The sequence below is a fragment of the Olea europaea genome, chromosome 15 (assembly GCF_002742605.1).
Source record: "Olea europaea var. sylvestris chromosome 15, O_europaea_v1, whole genome shotgun sequence".
Lineage (NCBI taxonomy): Eukaryota > Viridiplantae > Streptophyta > Magnoliopsida > Lamiales > Oleaceae > Olea > Olea europaea.
This window is the reverse complement of record NC_036251.1, coordinates 11,867,908-11,889,346: the sequence shown is the minus strand read 5'-3', so window position 1 is coordinate 11,889,346 and position 21,439 is coordinate 11,867,908. Positions and strand designations below refer to the sequence as shown.

The 21,439-nt window shown below is 33.2% G+C and overlaps 1 protein-coding gene and 2 long non-coding RNA genes across 3 annotated transcripts; 2 read left to right on the top strand and 1 right to left on the bottom strand.

Annotated features, from left to right (window-relative positions):
• The first annotated feature begins 4,664 nt into the window (after nucleotides 1-4,664).
• LOC111410181 lies at nucleotides 4,665-7,018 on the top strand. Its single transcript, XR_002705620.1, has 2 exons — nucleotides 4,665-5,565; nucleotides 6,430-7,018. It is a non-coding gene; the product is annotated as an uncharacterized LOC111410181 (long non-coding RNA).
• LOC111410180 lies at nucleotides 5,695-6,527 on the bottom strand. The gene is made up of 2 exons (XR_002705619.1): nucleotides 6,393-6,527; nucleotides 5,695-6,128 (listed from the first exon to the last, which is right to left on the bottom strand). It is a non-coding gene; the product is annotated as an uncharacterized LOC111410180 (long non-coding RNA).
• Nucleotides 7,019-16,948: 9,930 nt separating the features above from the next.
• Nucleotides 16,949-21,196, top strand: LOC111410179 (squalene monooxygenase-like). Its single transcript, XM_023040411.1, has 8 exons — nucleotides 16,949-17,319; nucleotides 18,274-18,385; nucleotides 18,495-18,669; nucleotides 18,999-19,167; nucleotides 19,410-19,628; nucleotides 19,741-20,016; nucleotides 20,148-20,426; nucleotides 20,825-21,196. The coding sequence occupies exons 1-8, from the start codon at nucleotides 17,077-17,079 to the stop codon at nucleotides 20,927-20,929; spliced, it is 1,578 nt and encodes a 525-aa protein (XP_022896179.1). The 5' UTR covers nucleotides 16,949-17,076; the 3' UTR covers nucleotides 20,930-21,196.
• The last annotated feature ends 243 nt before the right edge of the window (nucleotides 21,197-21,439 follow it).

Sequence of the window (21,439 nt, the reverse complement as noted above, 5' to 3'; positions counted from 1 at the left end):
GAAAAACAACTTTTAAAACTAAATATGGATTGTATGAATGGTTAGTCATGCCGTTTGGACTCACAAATGCACCAAGCACTTTTATGCTATTAATGAACCATGTTTTGCGTGCTTTCATTGGAAAATTTGTTGTAGTTTATTTTGACGACATTTAATCTATAGCAAGAATCTTCATGAGCATGTAGGACACCTAAAATGTGTGCTTGTGATTTTAAGAGAGGAACAACTTTATGCCAATTTTAAGAATTTTACTTTTTGCATAGATAGAGTTGTGTTTCTGGGCTTTGTGGTTAGTGCTAATGGTGTAAAGTTAGATGAAGAGAAAATAAAAGCTATTAAAGATTGGCTGACACCTAAAAACATAATCGAGGTTAGGAGTTTTTATGGATTGGCTAGTTTTTACAGGCGTTTTGTCAGTGATTTTAGCACAATCACCACACCACTAACTGAGATTCTCAAGAAAAATGTGGGGTTTCAATGGAGGGTAGAACAAGAACATGGATTCACCATTATCAAAGATTGTTTGTGTAAAGTACTGATTTTAGCATTTCCTAACTTTAACAAAACTTTCGAGATTGAGTGTGATGTATCAGGAATAGGTATTGGAGCAGTCTTAATGTATGATAAGAGACTTATAGTCTATTTTAGTGAAAAGTTAAGTGGTGCAGCTCTCAACTATCCTACGTATGACAAGGAGCTCTATTCACTTGTTCGAGCCTTAGAGACATGACAACATTACCTGTGGCCAAAAGAGTTTGTAATTCATTCTGATCATGAATCACTTAAACATTTGCGGGGTCAAGGTAAGTTAAACAAACGACATGCACGCTGGATGGAATTCATAGAAATTTTTCCATATGTCATTCACAAACAAGGTAAGGAAAATGTAGTAGCAGATGCATTGTCACGAATGCATGTGCTTTTAACTACTTTAAGTGCAAAATTGTTTGGTTTTGAGTACATTAAGGACATGTATGTTAATGATTCTGAATTTTCCAACATTTACAATTCATGTGATATGGGAGCTGTAGATAAGTTCTTTAAGTATGAGGGGTACTTGTTTTGGAAAAACAAATTATGTGTTTCCAATTGCTCTATGAGTGAATTATTGGTTAGAGAAGCACATAGTGGTGGTCTAATGGGTCACTTTGGGGTAGTAAAGACTTTAGAAATATTAACTGAGCATTTTTATTGGCCTAAAATGAAAGTTAATGTGGAATGAATTTGTAGTCGATTCATAACTTGTAAACAGGCTAAATCTAGGGTCTTACCTCATGGGCTTTATACACCTCTACTAGTACCTAGTGAACCTTGGGTAGACATCTCAATGAATTTTGCGTTAGATTTGCCTAGGACTAAAAAGGGACGGGATTCGATTTTTGTAGTGGTGGATAGGTTTAGTAAGATGGCACATTTCATTCCATGTCACAAAACTGATGACGCCACTAACATTGTAGATTTGTTCTTTAAAGAAATTGTGCGCTTACATGGACTACCTAAAAGTATTGTGTCAGATAGGGATGTCAAATTTCTTAGTCATTTTTGGAGGGTTTTGTGGAATAAGTTAGGCACGAAGTTACTATTTTCTACAACTTGTCATCCACAAATCGATGGACAAATTGAAGTAGTGAATAGGACCATAACACAACTATTATGCACTGTAGTTAATAAGAATTTGAAGAATGGGGAAGAGTACTTACCTTTCATAGAGTTTGCATATAATAGGGTCACACACTCCACTACATCGTTTTCTCCACTTGAAATTGTTTATGGTTTTAATCCTATATCACCTATGGATTTAATTCCTTTATCTGTGAATGAACGAGATAGCTTGGATGGGAAGAGGAAGGTTGAGCTGGTGAAGTCACTCCATTAAAAGGTACGGGAGCAAATTGAGAAGAAGAGTAAGCACTATGCAGAGCAAGCGAATGAGGGCATGAAGATTGTTACATTTGAACCAGGAGATTGGGTTTGGGTGTATTTTAGGAAAGAGCGATTTTCAGAACAAAGAAAATCAAAGTTGTTGCCATGGGGAGATGGGCCATTTCAAGTCATTGAAAGGATCAACGACAATGCATGTAAGTTGGACCTACCAGGTGAGTATAATGTTTAGCAACTTTTAATGTGTCTGATCTCTCTCTCTCTCTCTCTCTCTCTCTCTCTTTGATGTAGGTGCAGATTCGAGGACGAATCCTTTTGAAGAGAGAGGGGATGATGTGATTCAAGAATCAAGTTTGAAAACGACGAGTTCGAGATGAGACCTGTTGAAAATTGAAGGCGGACCGATGACGCGATCAAGGGCAAAGCAAGTCAAACAAGCAATGAGATTTTTCGTTCAAGAAACCATTGATGGAACAATGTTCGAGACGCAAAACGAGACAAGTTATGTTCGGGTCAAGAACCGAATCAAATTGGATCAACTCAATACAAGCCGACGAAAATGGAGGCAAACTGGTCTACCATGCGACCGCATAATAGAATGGGGCTTGCGATCCCATACGGTGTGGCAAGGCCAATACGGTCAAAGTTCAAGTGAACTATCTGACCGCATAGGTTTACAATATACGATCGCATAGTGTTATTTCGAGGACAAAATTTCCTTTTCCGCATTTTTTTCTATATTTTGTTAGAATTTTATTCATAGTCAAATTCTAATGATATTGAATGGTTATTTTCGAGATTCTACTAGATTATTAATATTTTATTTCTTTTTGGATTTTATTTCAGGATTTAGTTAGTATAAATAGAAGTTTATTTCTTCATTGTAAAGGACCTTTGACATATTAATTAATTTGAAAGGTTTTAATTGCTTTCTCTTTGTTCTTCCAATTGAACATTTAATTGCTTTCTCTTTGTTCTTCTAATTGAACAACTTTCAAACTTATCAAGATCTAATTCTTGTGGCATTCAAATCAACCGGGTGAGATTCCATAATTTTTCGTAATCAAGAGGTCCGCACTTCGTCGACGATTCGAGTTGCTTGGTTCCAGATTTATCGGATTCGAATTCAAAACCTTGTTTTGGCTTTCTTGGGAAGATTTCTATCTTGTTCGTGGGTTCTGTAGCGTTTACGCGGGTTCACATCAGAAAGGGTGGACTAAAGAGGAAAAGAAAGGGATTGCTGCAAGTAATGAAAAAGTGACTTGTCAATAATAGCAAATGATGAGAAATCTTCCAAATCATTACGCCTTAGTGACTTGATGCACGAAGGAAATAATGTCTATAATGTTGCCTCAATGACAATTTTGGGAACAAAGATTGTCAAGGAAAAGTTAGTGGAAGCAATGAAATTACTTGAAAAGGATGAGGAAACTATCAACGTGCTTCAAAAGTTTAGAAGAGACAATGCTCATTTTACTTGTGATGCTCCTGCGGATAAGCCAAGAATATTAAATCCACCAATTGTGAAAGCCAAATGAATAACAAATGCAAGATTAAAAAGCACTTTGGAGAAAAGAAAAAGGAAGGCAAAGAAAGATAATAAATATGATAATTTAATTTTTTTTATTACAATTATTACCCTTATTCAATTCTTAAGTAATATATGTTTTTTTTTTTTGGTCACTTATGATTATTACATTTGACTTGTAGTTGGAGAAGACAATCATAAAAAAAAGGGTGACACACCAAACCCAACATTTTCGCCTACGTTGACTGCCTTTACCTCGTTTATTCAATAACTTAGCTCCCAGACATTCAAATTTTCACTTTTCAAGCATGCTTCAAACCCACAACAACATGCATTACTTGACTAGGTAATTATTATTATTATTATTATTATTATTATTATTATCTATCAATGAATTATTTTTATGTAGGATCCAAGTTATTATAATTTTGATGATCTACAGAGAAACGATTAGTGACTACATAGTGAAAGTTTTGATATGAGACTGGTATGAGCTTTATTAAATAAAATGCATTTGATGACATTATAAGTTTTGTGCCAATGAATTTGATTTGTAAATTTGATTTATTTGTTTGTTTATGCTTTTAAGGTGATTGAAGTATGATATTTTGTAGTTGAAGTTATTGTAGAAGATAAAGAGGGGTTTATGGTGTAATTATTTTGCTAAATTTCCACACATAAAAAATTGAGATGGATTATGATGATTTTTAGACAATATTAAATATTGTCTTCTTTGATTAAAGTGTTTTTACTTTGACATTATTGCATACTAAAAGCATTATTACTAGTTTGTTATTTGTTAAGAACTGTTGCAATATATGTTCTAATTTGACTTGAAATTATATTTAAGACAACTTTGCTTATTCATTTTAAAAGGGATTTCTAGTCACTTTTGAAAAAAATAAAATAAAAAAGGAAAAATATTTAAAAACAAAAGAATGTAAAACAAACAAACTAATACAAAAGGAGAGAGAAAGAGTGAAAGACACGACTGTGGGAACGTCAAAAAGTTGGAGCCAACATACTTTTCAATTAAAAAATGCACAATTGACAAAGTTTGTAAGAAAAATGCTAGATGTACATATTTTATCTCACAGAATGCCTACAAAATTTCCAAAAAATAATGATGTGGCAGGAGAAAAGAAAAAAGCTAGATGTACAGATTTTATCTCACAGAATGCCTACAGAATTTCCAAAAAATAATGATGTGGCAGGAGAAAAAGAGGGAAATCTTTGTTGGGCAACTTACCCTGAAGCTTCATCAAGAAGAACCCGACTGGAAAATGAACCCATTTCAAATCCCAAAAAATCCAAGCTCAAATTATGGTAGGCTCGAATCAATTGAGCTTGAAGCTTCATCAAGAAGAACCTAATTGGAAAATGAACCCACTTCAAATCCCAAAATTTCCAAGCTCAAATTCCAGTTAATCATTGCAGCCACTCTCATAGTCTTCTTTACAGTTTCTGCTGCACTCATAATGGGGCTCCAACCAGAGCAAATTTCGGGTCAATGCACCGGAGCCAAGCCATAACCAAGACCTACAGCCGGACTCGCTATCCCGTTCTATGTCAACACACTCATGAACTTCCACGTCTTAAATAGATTCCAACTCAACCAATCGGCCATCTCAAGTCCCACCACCGCGACCTCCGCCAAATCCAGTAGCAAGTCCATCCCAACCACCAGCATTGCCATATCTACCACCGGCACTACCATCGGCTGTACCTCCACCGCCATTGGTTTCAGCCCAACACTTCCACTGACTATGGGAGTTTTTTGGAGTCGAGGGTTTTGATTTGGAGCTGTGAGGTTTTGAGCGTATTTAATACGTGATTAAATGTTTCAATTAATTTGAAGAGTACTATTCAAAATTCTCATTTTTAGGGGGTATTTGGCCTAATTTTCCCATCTTTGTTTTACCTCATAACCTGCCAAAGCCGATTTCATTATCCCCAAAAGGTGGAAGCCCTAAAGAAAAATAGGGAAAAATAAGCTGCTCCACTTCATCTCCGACCTCACGAGCATCAGAGCTGAGCATCGGCTGTTCGAGCGACCGACATTCTCTTCTCCAACCACTCTAGCAGTTGATTCCATTTCCCAACCAAGCAGCTTCACTCTCTTCTCCAGCCCACTCGAGTTGTCAGACACACACAAGGTAATGTGTAGGCATCCCTTTCCCAACTGAGCAGCTTCACTTTCTTCGATTTTTCTTGTGCAACTTTGGAGCATAATGTGTAGGCATCCCCAATCAAATAAAAAAAATTTGTAGTATCCATTTACGCAGTTTAAGCAACAAAGAATTAATAGCAACCAAAATTTTAGTATCCATCTACAAGTTAATGACTGTTAGTAAGTTTTTTCATATTACAAGTGTCAAAATGGTTGACTGGACTCCACAATTTGAGAGAAATAGCAGAAAAATGATAAAATACAGCAAGTTAATGACTGTTAGAAAGTTTTTTTCACAATTTGGGATCCACTGCTTCATTCCTTGTATTTGATTCACCACATGATTCTTCCGTCTTGGCCCAAGGGAAATATAACAAATTTTACTGCAAGTTTTGAATAATCGCCCTTCGTTATTAGTCTTCCTCTCAACTTCAAAACATTTCTCCCATCCAGTAGACACCATGGACATCCTCGTTTTATTGGATAGTCATTGAAAAAGTGCTCTGTGCTTCTACAATCATGACAAACACCAACATTCTCTCGTCTCATCTTATACGGGAATCAAATGAAACCGTAAGATTGCCATTCTACTAATTTCCCACAGCAATTTACAAAGAAAAGTGAATTACACTAGTTTCTCATAACAATTACATATTCAACAAGTTTCAAAACGTTTTTCATAATTTACAGAGAATAAGGAATTTGTTTGATTCTCACAACAATTGCATATTAAACAAGCTACAAATCGTCCTTCAAAACTTTTTTCACCATTTTTCACAAGTTTCACAACTTATAGCTGGGATAGAGACTTACCTTTTTCGTAATTTTCACAACTTCCTTTTTCACAAAGTTTCACAGAGAATATTGTTGCTGTGGACTGAGTTTATCGTCGACGGTGGAAATCAGTTGGTGTTCGTGGACGAAGGTGAAGATACCTGGTTGTTGTAGACTGAGTTGACAAATAATGCGGCGTTTGTGGACGTTGGTGAAGATGAACGACCCGATTTCAGTGTGCGTTCGGTGTTTGAAGATCTGGCCACATTTAAAATCGCCGGTCAGAAGTTGAGAAGGATGGTGGCGCCAGTTAGAGGTTGAAGGAAAGGTGATTCTAGGGTTCCCAATTTCAAGTGGAGAGGCTGACGGGAATGAAATGAAGGAAATCATTGGAGACGTTTGCTTTGTCCTTTTTTTTTTTTTTTTTTTTTCCTTTTTTAATTCTCAGCTGACACGTCATTCTCTGAAGACTCTGTAAAGAATGCTTTTGTACGTCTAGTAGCACTGAGTTTGTAAACATGTCAACTCACGATGGGGTGGGCATACCACATGGGATGGTATGCCCGCCCCACACAAGATTTTCTCCTATCCAGCACATAAGAGCACATAAGTGAAAATTTCTAAAGAAACCCAGTTATACCAATAAATCTGATATTTTTCTGCTTCTTCTAGTTTAAGAAGCGCAGGAATCGTCTCATTCACAATCTGAACCAGACAAACCACTTATTACCACTTTATTATCAATAGACTTTTAAGTTTCCTTAACAAGAAGCTAAAATTTGATGAAATATTACCTAAAAAGGTTTTCTATTAAGGCAACATGAAACCAGGATTCAAGAATAAAAAGGGCTTAAGAACACGAATTTAGCTTCAAATCATAATCCGGACACAGAAAATATCGAGATGGATTTCCAGGAAGCCAAGCAATAAGAGTGATATACATATCTGAGCCCCCCCCCCCCCCTACAACCCCCTGATCTAAGCCACCACGTAAAGAAGAAAAAACAAGGTTGCATTTGAAAGACTATGTAGGAGTCAAAGAAGCCTATGTATAGTGTTGGGCAAAAACAAATCCATCCAAGAACCTATACAAGATAGCATATGTTCCCAGAACGGAAACTGGTTTGTAGCGTTTCAAAGATTTAGTACAAAGAAAATTAGTTAGGCTATGTTTAAGCTTGATTTTAGAGGTAAACTTCTGATTGCCAAAGAATTAAAAGTTACATTAGTTGTTTGGTGAACTTTAAAAAAAAAAAAAGAGAGTATACAAGAATCTGAAAGATATTTAAAATGAGAGAAACATTTGGCTTGGCAAGACACCAGAGCCTTTGCATTGATATGAGAATTCATACAAGCAAAGTAAAGCACAAAAGTAGATTTACATGGAACTGATCATACAAAATCTACTAATCTACATCTAAGAGGAAATAACAATGTTAAGTACAGATTTTTCTACAGAATTGGTACATAAAAACAGTTGTATTCCTGTAATCAAAGAGAGACAGCTGTCTATCTGTACCAATTCTGTTAAAAAAATCTGTGAGTAAATTACAAGTTTATAAATTGCGAGCCAAGAATATCAAAACTGCCAACAAAATTTTTGGGTAGAAATTCAGCAAAGATGTTACTCCCACAACTATTTAAAGGAGTGATGTGTCTAACTGTATCCATAACATCTGGCTTCAAAGTTTGAGAGGCAGTAAAAATGATTGATTTCACTGATCTATTATTAAAAATAACAATTTTAAGCCTAAATGATTAAAATAATTCATTTTTTATCCTTGGTTTACTAGTATTCTAACAAAAAACATTTTTCATTCCTCATCCCATGTGAAAGATACATTTATTTGATTTTTTTAATTTTTAATTTTTTGTTATATGTTAAAGTTAAAAAAAATTGAGAACAACATTAATGCAAGTCTAATGCATTAAAAACTATTTGAATATTTTTTACACCATGGACTAAGTTTTTATTTTTTTTTATCTTTGATATTTAATAGATGTTAAATTTTTTAATTAAAATAATTATAGTGAATATATTGTTTTAGAAAAATAGTTGGCAATATTACAACATATTATAAATTTAAAAATAAATGTCCCAACATTAAATGAATAATACAAAAGAATAAAATTACAATCAATGCCCATTTTAGTAATCTTATACATACATATCAATAAATCATTTTTGTTTACAAAAGCTCAAGTGCTGATTCACTATTTGGCACAATTGCAACTCAATTTTTTAGAAGCGTAACAATACCAAATCATGCCATAATGCTCTTAACATGTTGTGATGTACGGTTAAGATGATTATATCGTAGTTGGATTCCACAAATCCAACAGTGTTAAAAAATACTCACTCCTTCCTTACAAATTTTTAGGTTAGTTCGAATATATTGTCAAGGTATCCCCAAGTCACGAATTGAAAATTAAAAATAGGCTTGACTCTCTTACCTTTTTCCTGTTTATTTGAATTTTGGGGAATTACCATGTATGTTTACCTATCTTTTCCTTTTTCCTTTTTTTTCATGTGAAGGTCATTTCTATCCAAATTATTTTTTATTAAACCTACTTTGGTGTTAATTTTAACTCGACCAAGGGTCATTAGGTTGAATATCGTTGACAGGGTGTACATTAAAAAAAAGAAAAAAAGAAAAAAAGTATGCCTTAAAATCGAGGTTGCAATTAATAATAAAAGTATTTAAGAAATTCGCTCGTTTGGTTTATAAAAAAAAAAAAAAAAAGATTTTTAGTAAATTTTGATAAAAATTAACTGAATGCATGGTTAAAATTACTGACTTTGACTTAAATTTTAATCCAAATTTTAAATTGGACCAGACATGAGCTTTATTGTATTGAGATATTGTAAACTAATGTTGACTGTTGACCTACGGTCTCATACTTAGTGTTCGCAGGAGCTACTTCACTCACATGCCAGCTCGACTTGTGAATGTCAGCTCGATCTCATTGCCGTTGTAATATCAAGAAACATAATGATTGCAGATTTCTTACATCGTGTCACATCATCCCATCAATTACCTACATTTGTTGAAAATGACGTCAGCATCGCTTAAACCCACCAATCAATTGCTTTGGCTCCCCCTATCCTCTGCAGAACATCATTACCTAAAGGGAACACTGATGGCAATGTCACCGGCCTCATCAACCAATTAGAGGAGAGATCGGCGAAGTGTTGCCCGAGCCCAAAACTGCGGCTGATTTGATTGATATGATGGAATTCCGGCTAAAACCTCCTATAAATAGTGGAAAATAGTTTCCTTTGAAAGGGAGAAATGGTTAGTTTGTCAATGGAAAAGCAAACTTATGCAGTTTAATCTCTTGTAATAAAGAAAAAGGTGTTCTCTTTCTTAAAGTTGACTCAATCATAGTCTTTTCTATTTTTGATGTCAACAACTAACAACTTTAAAATTAAAATTACTTTTATCATGAAGACATGAGAAGGATTTTTAGATAGATGCAGTAAATTCTATATTTCTATTGATCAACGCTTGTTGTTAAGGCAAGCTATAAGCTGTTGTTCACCCGAAACCATCTCATAAGACTTCCAACTGTTGAAGACGAGCCCTCGCTCTTAATTCTCTTATTATTGAGACAAGTTAATAAGTCCTCCTATTGTTGAAGTTGTGCCCCAGATCGCAATGTTCTTATTATTAAAGGTGAGTTCATAATTCCTTGCACATCGAGGCTAGATCGTGTTTTTCTTATTATTGAAGGCGAGCTTAAGTCATTGCATATTGAGATTAGCTCATGGTTTGGTTATCATTGAAGGTGAAACCTAACCTGTAATGTTCTTATTATTGAAGTTGAGTCGATAAATCCTCTAGTTCGAATATCAAAGCTTTAACAACATTTTCTTTTGTGCACGCTAAGCTATTGTTGTATGCCCAAGCCGTCTGCTCATCAAAGGCATGTTCTCAGCTTATTTTTAGGCTAACTGTAGATGTCTATGAAGAACCACATTGTGTTCAAAGATTTCTCACCCTCTTGTGCGTGCTGTTAATGCGTCATAACTATATAGAGGGCTTCTGTTGTGCATATAATGCTATATGTGGTAATTTAGTTTTTAGTTGATCATTCTATACATTGATATTCAAATTCGACGTGTATATCTATGCATCAACTATATATATATATAAAGTAAGTTAGTTATCTTGTTCTTAGTGGGCTGGATAAAAATTTCACAACATAATAAGATAATCTTAATTATATTCTATCAAACTCAAAAAATCATAATTAAGATTCTCTTGTCACATCAACAATAAGATGCTTTTATCCTGCACATAGTGAGCAGGATATCAATTTCATAAGACAGTACTCCACAAATCAAGCCTAGATCAATAAGATTCTACTCAATTGTAGGAATTCCTTTCAGTTTAGAATTAAAGTAGTTCAAATTAAGTTTGTATTGTATGAATTCGATCGCTCATAGACTTACTGGGCAAAGTGGTTTCTAGGTAGTAGTTAATTAGAAGCTTAGTAAAACTTGTTAACTTCAAATTTAATTTTGGAAGAGTTGGGTTTCTTAAGATTTAAAGATTCTTATCAATTTCATAAATATGAATAAAATTTCACGAATTAGTAAGACTCTAAAAATTTATGTTTTATATGGATTCATTAAATTTTAATAAATTTTTTTAAGACTATAATAAAATGAAATTACTTCTCAATAGAACACCCAAAAAAAGAAGCAAATAAATAAATAAATAAAAATCTAACTTTGTAGTTAGAAAATAAAATTCATAATATTATCATTTATTAAAAGAAAAAAATTATAATTATGTCATTTAAAATAACTACTTTCATCAATCTAAAAAATCAAGCAAATAAATATCAATAAATTAAATATCTTTTCCATCTGAAAAAATTGAATAAAATTACATTCTATGAAATAAGGAAAGAAAAAAAAAACCCCAGTTCCATTTGAAAATTGAAGAAAATTACCAACTACAGAATCAAGCAAATAAATATCAATAAATTAAAATTACTTCAATTCGAAAATAAATTTATTCTCATAGTGTTTAAAATTACATGCAAAATATGTATTATATATTTTATGATTAAAGACATGTTCGGTTGGTTAGTAAAGTTTCAGTAATGGAATGGACTAATTTATTTATTTTTTTTACGAGGCTTAAAAAAAAAAAAAAAAAAAAGAGGGATTCATAAGTATGACGGGAACGAAAACTCAAATCGTTATTGCCTTTTCTTTCCCACTTTGAATTTCATAATGGGAAATGAAATTTTTATTACTATTATTTATTTCTTAAATAATTTAATTTAATTTTTATTATTTTTCTCAAAAGTATTACAAATTTAACTTATATGCATGAACTTGAAAATCATTGAATTTAAGGGTTTAAATTTTATTTCCTAAAGAGTTTGATATTTCTATTTATGAGCTAAAAATCCATTGAATTATTCCATATCATTAGAAATCTATAAGTTATGAATAAAAATATTTGTACAAAATCTTGTTGACAAAATTGTGTACTCACTCTCACAAAATTAGTTGATCCCACGTGAATTTAAAAACTGTTGGCTTGTGGTCCCCACCTCTATTGTGAATAGTGAGTAAGAGAGTTTGTAAAAAAAATTTTGTATATGTAGCATGATTCGTGAGTTATAGGGAACACCTAATTTCATGGAATCTTTTAAAATCTAATTTGAGGACTCTAGAATTATTCAGACTTCCAAAATCCTTCATATTTTTGAGTTGAAAATGCACTTTCTCATTAGCACTTATTTGGATTACCGTTTTCATTAGGAACTTCAAATTATGTTGAGACATTCAAACACGTATAAGCACGGTATGACTTACATTCGTGTCATGCCATTTTAATCCCAGTTAAACATGGGCTTAAATTATATTTAAAAAAAAAAAAGAAAAAAAAGAAAAGAACACATAGTACTCGTAGGTGGTGCCAAGGCAAGGGATAGCCCAACCACCTCATAATTATGATGTGCGTAAAGCCCATTGAACAGTTCCCTGGATAATCAGGGAATTGTGTGGCGACCTCCTATTGGAGGATGTTTGTTGCAGGATTGTTCAAGAGGCACGGCCCTTATGTTGCCCTATCGACCTCGCTGGCCAGTTGCCTAATTCAACCACGTAGATGCCCATTCTACCTATGATCATCGTTTTATGAAATCCACTTAGTGATGGCAACGGGGTGGGTTCGGGGTGGGTGCACAACTTTTTGCCCCGTTTGTTGTCCCGTTTAATTTTTTTTTTACTTTTCTTATATTTTGAAAGTTTCGAATTATGTTTTTATTAGAGAATAAAATACAAATTTAAAATGAGTTTTTAATTGATGAATTGTTTAGAAATAAAATTATAGGGAATGCCTAATTTTCATGGAATCTTTTAAAATCTAATTTAAGGACTCTAGATTTATGTAGACTTCCAAAATCCTTCGTATTTTTGAGTTGAAAATGCACTTCTTCGTTAGCACTTATTTGGATTACCGTTTTCATTAGGAACTTCAAATTATGTTGAGACATTCGAACACAAATAAGCACGGTATGACTTACATTTGTGTCATGCCAAGCTCGACCCATTTTAGTCTATGTTCAACAGGATTAAAATTTAGATTTTAATTTAAATTAAAGTTAAGGTTTAATTTTAATCATATAGTTCATGAAATTTACAACCTTTTAACCACACATTTCATCAACTTTTATCAAAATCTATTTTAATTCCAATTAAACATGGGTTTAATTTTATTTATTTATTATTATTTTTTTTGTAGGAACACATAGTACTCCTAGGTGGTGCCAAGGCAAGGGATAGCCCGACCACCTCATAATTATGATGTGAGTAAAGTCCATTGAACATTCTCCTGAATAATCAACAGATTGTGTGGCGTCCCTCTATTGGAGGGTGTATGCAGTAGAATTGTTCAAGAGGTACGGCCCTTATGATGCCCTATCGACCTCGCTGGCCCAGTTCCCTAATTCAGCCACGTAGATGCCCATCCTACCTATGATCATCGTTTTATGAAATCCACATTAAGGTTGTATGTGACAGATAAAGATTTGTCCACTTTGTCGTTATTTGTTAAGGTCAATATTTAGGAACCTAAATGGCGGCTGCCAACTAGCCTGAAAGCGATTGTCTTCTTTGTACCTCCATTTACGACTACTCCTTCAATGCGCCCCCAAGCCTTTTTTTATTTTTTATTTATTTTTCCGCCTCTCTAAATTTCTACAGAATGCGTTTAATGTTTTAATTTTTTAGAAAAGGAAAAAGCTAATAAACAGTGAGGATATGAAAGCTGAATAATCGGCAAATTAATAAATTGCAGAATAATTAAATTTCCACCGATAAAGTGGCTTTACATCTTTGGTCAAATACATATATATATCAATAATTAATGTGGAATAGCAACTACTATTAAGTGCATGACAAGATAGCAACGAATATTGTGACAAGAATTGATTAAACAATTTTCAGTTTCCTTTTCAATAAGCTCTTACTTAAGCAATTACGGAACGATTTAAGTTAGTCGAACAAAATCGGAGAACTATCATTTTAATTTTATTTTCACGCCGCTTTTCTTTATGACTATAATTTATTAAAAATAATATGCAAATAAATAATAAATGATTTCTTGACGCCTACTTCAACACGATACGTATGTAGGTTGAACAATACAAGAGTTGTGCATGCTAAAAATAGCCTAGAATTTACCAACCAAGACTGTTTGAAATCTATAGATTGGCAATCCACAGGCAATGCTAATGAAAATTGTAGAAAGGGCAAAAAAAAAAAAAAAAAAAAAAAAAAAAAAAAAAAAAAAAAAAAAAAAAAAAAAAAAAAAAAAAAAAAAAAAGAAGAAGGAAGAAGAAGAAATAATTGTGTGGTCTATATTAGCTTTTGATGTTCTAATTGAGAGTTAATTGTTTTAATTGTTACTGAATTTAGGTCCATATATTTGATTAGTCACTGAAATTTAAAATGTTGAGTTTTAGTCACTAAATTTAGGTTCATGTTTTCGATTGCTCACTGAAATTTAAAATATCGAGTTTTGACCATTGAACTATAAAAAATATTGTATATTCCTCACTGACCTTTGAAAAAAGTTGTGTATTACTAACTGAATTTTGAAAAATGTTGTACATTACTCAATGTAAACTCGATATTTTCCAATGTTCAACAGTTATGCTAGTGAGTAACGTACAACATATTTCAAAATTTAGTGGTCAAGACTCAATATTTTAAATTTCAGTGAGCAATTTAAGACATGAACCTAAATTTAGTGAGCAATCAAAGATATGAACTTAAGTTCAGTGAATAAAACTCGACATTTTAAATTTCAGTGACCAATCAAAGACATGAACTTAAGTTCAGCGACCATTGGAACAATTAACTCTCTAATTGATGATATTATTACTTTTCGTAGTACAATATCCAACGTTTAGTTGAAGACATTAATTTCTTAATGCTAAATTGTTGTGTAGTTTTATTTGATTCTTTATAACTCTTTTGATGGAAAATTAGAATTGCCATTTTATTAAAAGTTTTGTTGTTGACCAAGAAAAGGTAAATCAACGATCAAGAAAAAAAAATGAGGAAATTATAGTGATTAAAAAGTACGTCAAAGCTGATTTTGTAAAAGGCAAATCAACGGCAAAATACGAAATCAAACACTCGGAGCATGTTTGTCAAATTGTACTAACTGAATAAATAATCGATTTTAATGAATATATAATTAAAAAAATATTAAAAATTATAGTTTTCCTCGAACGAGTTAATAAAAATGAGCATGCTATATATACAGTAAAAACTTACACAAAATTTTGACAGAATGCCACTCAAACAAAAAATAATTTTTGCAGTCAATTATTTGCTGCCACCACGACATTTGTAAACAATTATGGCAAAAAATTCTGTATAAATAGATCGATTCTAAAAATAAAATTTGATGTGCATATAAGTATAAACTTTGACAAACATACACTCAAACTTATACAAATACAAATCTTCAGTCTCTCTCTCTATATATATAGCAATGGTCTCACTGTCACGTAAATTGATGATTATTTAAAGTTGAAGCGAATATTGTTAACAAAATTCTTGGTAATTGATAATAGGGTCGTGATTTACGAATATAGGGGTTGACACAACGATTAACATAGCACACACATGGAGAAGTCGGCATTATTTTATTCGCTCGGATCCACACCTCAGATGTGAGTGTGGTGACATCCTTTGTGTCAAACATTCTATTCGTTTGACATTTTCCTTGATAATATGCCCATGCCAACTTCACAATTGGACTCTTAAATATCGTGGCATCACTAAGATTCTGCCACGTATCTATAGTTGATGCCAGCGAACGACTTCTTCGAATTAAATCCGATATTAATAACTTCACCAAACTGTAATAAATCCACCGTACCATAACAATAAAACTCTCTCTCTCTCTCAAACAAGAAACAAGAAAATTTTGATGGGAGGTCACCTACTTGCGTGTTTATTTTATATTGGTCATCTAACTTTTACAGGTTTATATATCACTCAACTTATAGTTTCCATTAGACAATATGGTTTATGTGTTATCAAAATCAATGTTAATCTAACGTGGCTTGCCACTAATTTACTAGTTGATTTCTAGACAAATTAATGTCAAGCAAAAGTTAGATCAAACATTATGTTGATAACAGTGGGAGTGACTACTTGTTTTGGTCGCAATAATAGATAGAATGTTCAAATTGAAATAAAAATATAAATTGATTGACCTTTATAAACAAATGTATAAATTGGGTAACCTCCCAAGAAATAGAGATGAGCGAAACATGTTTTCTCACAAACCTAATCCAAGGATTATAAAAAGTTAATAATATTCACTTCACAGTTTTACAGGTTGCTCCACATTTTAAAAGAACTTAAGCTTCTTAAGGTTTGCTCATTTGTAGTGATAACGTCTTTAACTTTTTTCATCGAATTTTATTGCAATTATTATTTTTCCTAATTCCAAAACATACCAATCGAATGATTATACAAAACCATTCGTCAACAATAAGATGCCGAGTGATGGTAGGGATGACAAGTCTCAAATAGTGAACATAGTGGTGATAGGGATCATGGTCATCCTCTCGAATTTCTCAAACCTAAATTATTTTATCTTCTTTTCTTGATATAAATCATATTTAAAAAATAATTAATTAGTTAAATGAGTGTGGTGAATAATAATTTTAAAGTTTCTAAAAATTGTTGACGGTATGAAGATGATAATGGCCACCACCGTCCTCGATCAGTCCCATTAACATATCTATTTAATGGAGATTTGAGGATAGAATTTTATTAGCTATATTTGGGAAGAATTTATAAACAATTTAATTTATAAATAGATTAAAATAAGTTGTCGATAGTATTTGTTGGTCCATCAAAATGTGTGCTTAAAAATGAATTTTAGTGGTTTATAAATTTTGTAAAATGGAGTACAAAATAGCTAGGACATATGTACTATAATAAACAAAGTTTGAGGACCTTGAGTACAATTAAAATATAGTTCTGGATTAAATAGTAAACATCTATTAATTTGCCTATAAAATGCACTATTCCTCAGAAGTCTCGTGAATGCAAGAAAGCAAGCAGCGTACATATAGAGGGGAAATTTATCTGTTCAAATTCCTGAATTCTGATAATCATCAGTCATCACAAGCTTTTTTTTTTTTTTTTTTTATCAAATACTAAGAAATGGTGATGATTGATCAGTATATTTTGGGTGGATTTGTTGCTTCTCTATTTGGGTTTGTTTTGTTATATAACTTGAGGAGAAAGATAAAGCAGAACAAAGGTTCTAAGATTGTACGTAATGATCAATGCATTAAGACCTCCAATGAAGGAATTCGCCGGTCGGCGGTCGACGGCGGAAGTACTGACGTAATTATCGTCGGAGCTGGCGTCGCTGGGGCGGCTTTGGCTATTACACTTGGAAATGTAAGGAAATTCATCCTGATTTTCCGCAATTTTCTCGCCATTTTTCAGTCCATCAAATGTGCATGATTGCATGTTTTAATAAAAATATCTGGATGCTGAAGAAGGCTATTTCAATCTCTTATACTCTTTGATTTCCAGGGTTTCCTGTTTCCCGTTTATATTGAAAAATATTTGGCGTTTCTATGAAGAAAATTAAAGTGGTTAATTTGAATATTATGCGTATTGAAAATCATTGAAAAGTTATTTTCTGTGATGGATTCCGTAACTAGTAAATTTCTTCCTTCATTTTCCTGCATTTTCTCATTCAAAAATCAATTAAATCCTGTTATATTATTTTTTCTATTAGTTCAAATAGATACGTAGACAATAATTATATTGATGAGTTAACTGAATTCCATAAATCCTGTTATCGCTAGCTTTTGGCTCTAAATATTTTGTGCCTTAAGTCTTCTGGTTAAGATCCCTCTATTTTAAGCAAGCCAGAAACAAGCAAATTGTGTAACCATAAGCTAGTTCTCATCAACTAAGAAGATTCATGAAACTGAGAAGGCTCCTCGCTAGGATAATGTAGATTGTGCAAACCATCGTTGAACAGTAAATTTCTGTGACATTTGATTCCACAATGGTTTTGTGTATGCACTTTTACCATGTTGAATCACCTCATCTAAGAGAATAAGCTCTAAGAGAGGTAACACATTTATTTATTTAAATTTGATCTTCCATATGCCTCCTCAAGTGTACCCTAGATTCATTTTTCATATAGTCCACAATTTTCATAAATAGGTCATGGGAAATTGAATCCAGATCTTTGCCACGGTAGTACAATTTTTAAACTACGTCTTGTATGAACTAGATATTACGTTTAACAGCCTTATCTAACAACATTTAGAGATGAAATTATTTAAGTTTGGTCTTCAACACGACAACTGTATAACTTTCTATTGCTAACTTTAGGAGGGACGAAGAGTTCATGCTATAGAAAGAGACTTAACTGAGCCAGATCGGATAGTTGGTGAACTTCTACAGCCTGGAGGATATTTGAAGCTAATTGAGTTAGGTCTTGCAGGTAGGTGATACAGTTGACAAAATTAATTTCTGTCACAGGACTTCGAATTAGAGGAGTCTTTGTCAATTTAAGATGTTGACTTGATTTTATTGCTTGCATGTGATTGCAGATTGTTTGCAAGATATTGATGCTCAACAAATTTTTGGATATGCTCTTTACATGGATGGTAAAAACACTAAGCTGTCTTATCCGCTGGAGAAATTCAATTCAGATGTCTCAGGAAGAAGTTTTCATAATGGCCGTTTTATACAAAGGATGAGAGAAAAGGCTGCAACCCTTCCTAAGTAAAATTTCTTTCTTTCATTTTTTTATTTTTATTTATTTTTATTATTATTATTATTATTTTGGAGGTAGTTCTTCCATTCACCCGTATAGGAATTTTATGGTTGACATGAGTTGGTAGAGTTGACCACTGTATCAGATTGTTGTACTTTATTGACTTCAGTTCTGCTTTAGCATGAAAAAAATCAATTATAAGTGAACTTTTGACTCTTTCAAATATATACTAATTCACTAATTAGTGAAAATAATCTGATAATCCTTATAATTTCAAATTCTCATTTTCTAGAAGAAATTTTTTACTAATTCTCATCCACACTCTTTTCTGGTTTAGTGTGAGATTGGAACAAGGGACGGTAACATCCTTGCTTGAAGAAGAAGGGACAATCAAAGGAGTGCAGTACAAGACTAAGAATGGCGAGGAAATGACTGCAAGTGCTCCTCTCACCATTGTGTGCGATGGCTGTTTCTCAAACTTGCGGCGCTCTCTTTGTACTCCGAAGGTGAATACACCCAATTATGCTACAGTAACTATGAATATTTAGAGAACTTTGTGTGCTGTATTGGACATAATATAGACCATTCAAAGTTTTTTCAATTGTTACTTGTTAATCATATATAGTATTTCATTTTTCTTTAAAGTTCCTTAGTTTTGCCTGAATTGACCAGGCATGTTTTATTGGATTATTGCACTTTATCTATTCTTCTATATTAGCCCCCATGCAAAAGTCTATGTTAAATGTAGGTGGATGTCCCCTCATGTTTTGTTGGTTTGATCCTGGAAAATTGTGATCTCCCATTTGCAAACCACGGGCATGTTGTTCTTGCGGACCCTTCGCCTATCTTATTTTATCCCATCAGCAGCACTGAAGTTCGTTGCTTGGTTGATGTCCCGGGACAGAAGGTGCCTTCCATTGCTAATGGTGAAATGGGCACATATTTGAAGACTGTGGTGGCTCCTCAGGTACTTTTAGTTTGCTCATTGGAGGACTAACATTTCTTCTGCTTATTTTCATTTACTTATTTCTGTTGCATATATTGCTCATTCTGATTGAACAATACATCCGTTTTTTCAGATTCCTTCTCAGCTCTATGATGCATTTATAGCAGCAATTGACAAAGGAAAAATAAAAACAATGCCAAACAGAAGTATGCCAGCAAATCCTCTTCCCACTCCGGGTGCCCTTCTAATGGGAGATGCATTCAACATGCGGCATCCTTTAACCGGTGGAGGAATGACTGTGGCTCTATCAGATATTGTTGTTATCCGAGATCTTCTTCGACCTATACATGATCTTAATGATGCTACAACCCTATCCAAGTATCTTGAATCGTTCTATACCCTTAGAAAGGTTTGTTATAGATCGAACATTTACATTTTTCTAAATGTCCTATTAAGACAGTGCTGAAAGAATACGTCGTAAATTTAAGATTTTTGGGGCTTTTAACTTGAGAATTTGAAATTTTTTTCTTTTGTATGCAGCCTGTAGCATCTACTATAAATACACTGGCTGGTGCACTTTACAAAGTATTTTGTGCATCATCAGATCAGGCAAGGAAAGAAATGCGTGAAGCGTGTTTTGACTACTTAAGCCTTGGAGGCATTTTCTCTAATGGCCCTGTGTCTTTACTCTCTGGTCTAAATCCGCGCCCTTTGAGTCTTGTGCTCCATTTCTTTGCTGTGGCTGTCTATGGTGTTGGCCGCTTATTTCTTCCATTTCCTACACCAAAACGGATTTGGTTAGGGGCTAGATTGCTTTCGGTGAGTATCTTCACCTCGTGGCTATCAATTAACAATGATACTAAAATTTTCTTCTATTCGACTGTGACTGTACCAATACTTGACAATGGGTGTGTTTGTCACCCATTATTTGGGAAGAATGTTTTATAGAGTAGTGATTGATGTTGAAATGTGTGGTTAATAAAGAATGAAAAGTTTTTGATTTACGTATAATATTATTTTAATAAAGAATGTGTGGTTGAAAATGAGTACAGTAGAAAAAAATATATGAGAAAATGGATGACAAACAGGGGGAATATTAAGGAAGAAAAAAAGTTTAAAATCATGTTCATCGTAAAGTCTGTATATATATATATATATATATATATATATATATATATATTTCATGTGTAACTAACAGATGTATTTTCTCTTTACAGGGGGCATCCAGAATTATTTTTCCTATTATGAATGCCGAGGGATTTAGACAAATGTTCTTTCCTGCTTCTGTTCCAGCCTACTACAGATCTCCCCCTGTTAATTAACATATTCATTAAACTCTGTTCTTCATCAGTTTTTTTCTTTTCCTTTAGTGTGTGTGTCTGTGTGTATTGGTGTGGTCCTTCCCCTAAGAGAGTAAAGAGAAGTCACCATTAGCTTGAGAAAGAGAATATTGTAAAGAATTTTTAATACATGCCTAAGTAAATTTTCCATCTCATCTTGTAAGATATGACATTTGATACTGTGAGATTCGAACCATGGTAGTTTGCTTCCAGAATTTTATTATACTGTGAAGTCGTGTTTTGTGGAAATGCAACTCTATTAAATTGGCACTTTCAACTGGATGGGGACACGTGGCTGAACCATGGCTGTTGGATTGAATCTGGAACCTTCCATTATAACGTGCCGTTTCACTTGGCACTTTGATTACACTCCATCACGAGTTTTTTACTCTTGGTCTTTAAGAGAGAGAGAAAACCCCTCGTCTGGTTAGGGTTTGTTCTTCTCGATTCTGTGGCTCAAATCTCTGATTTGAGGTGTTAAATGTGAAAGTC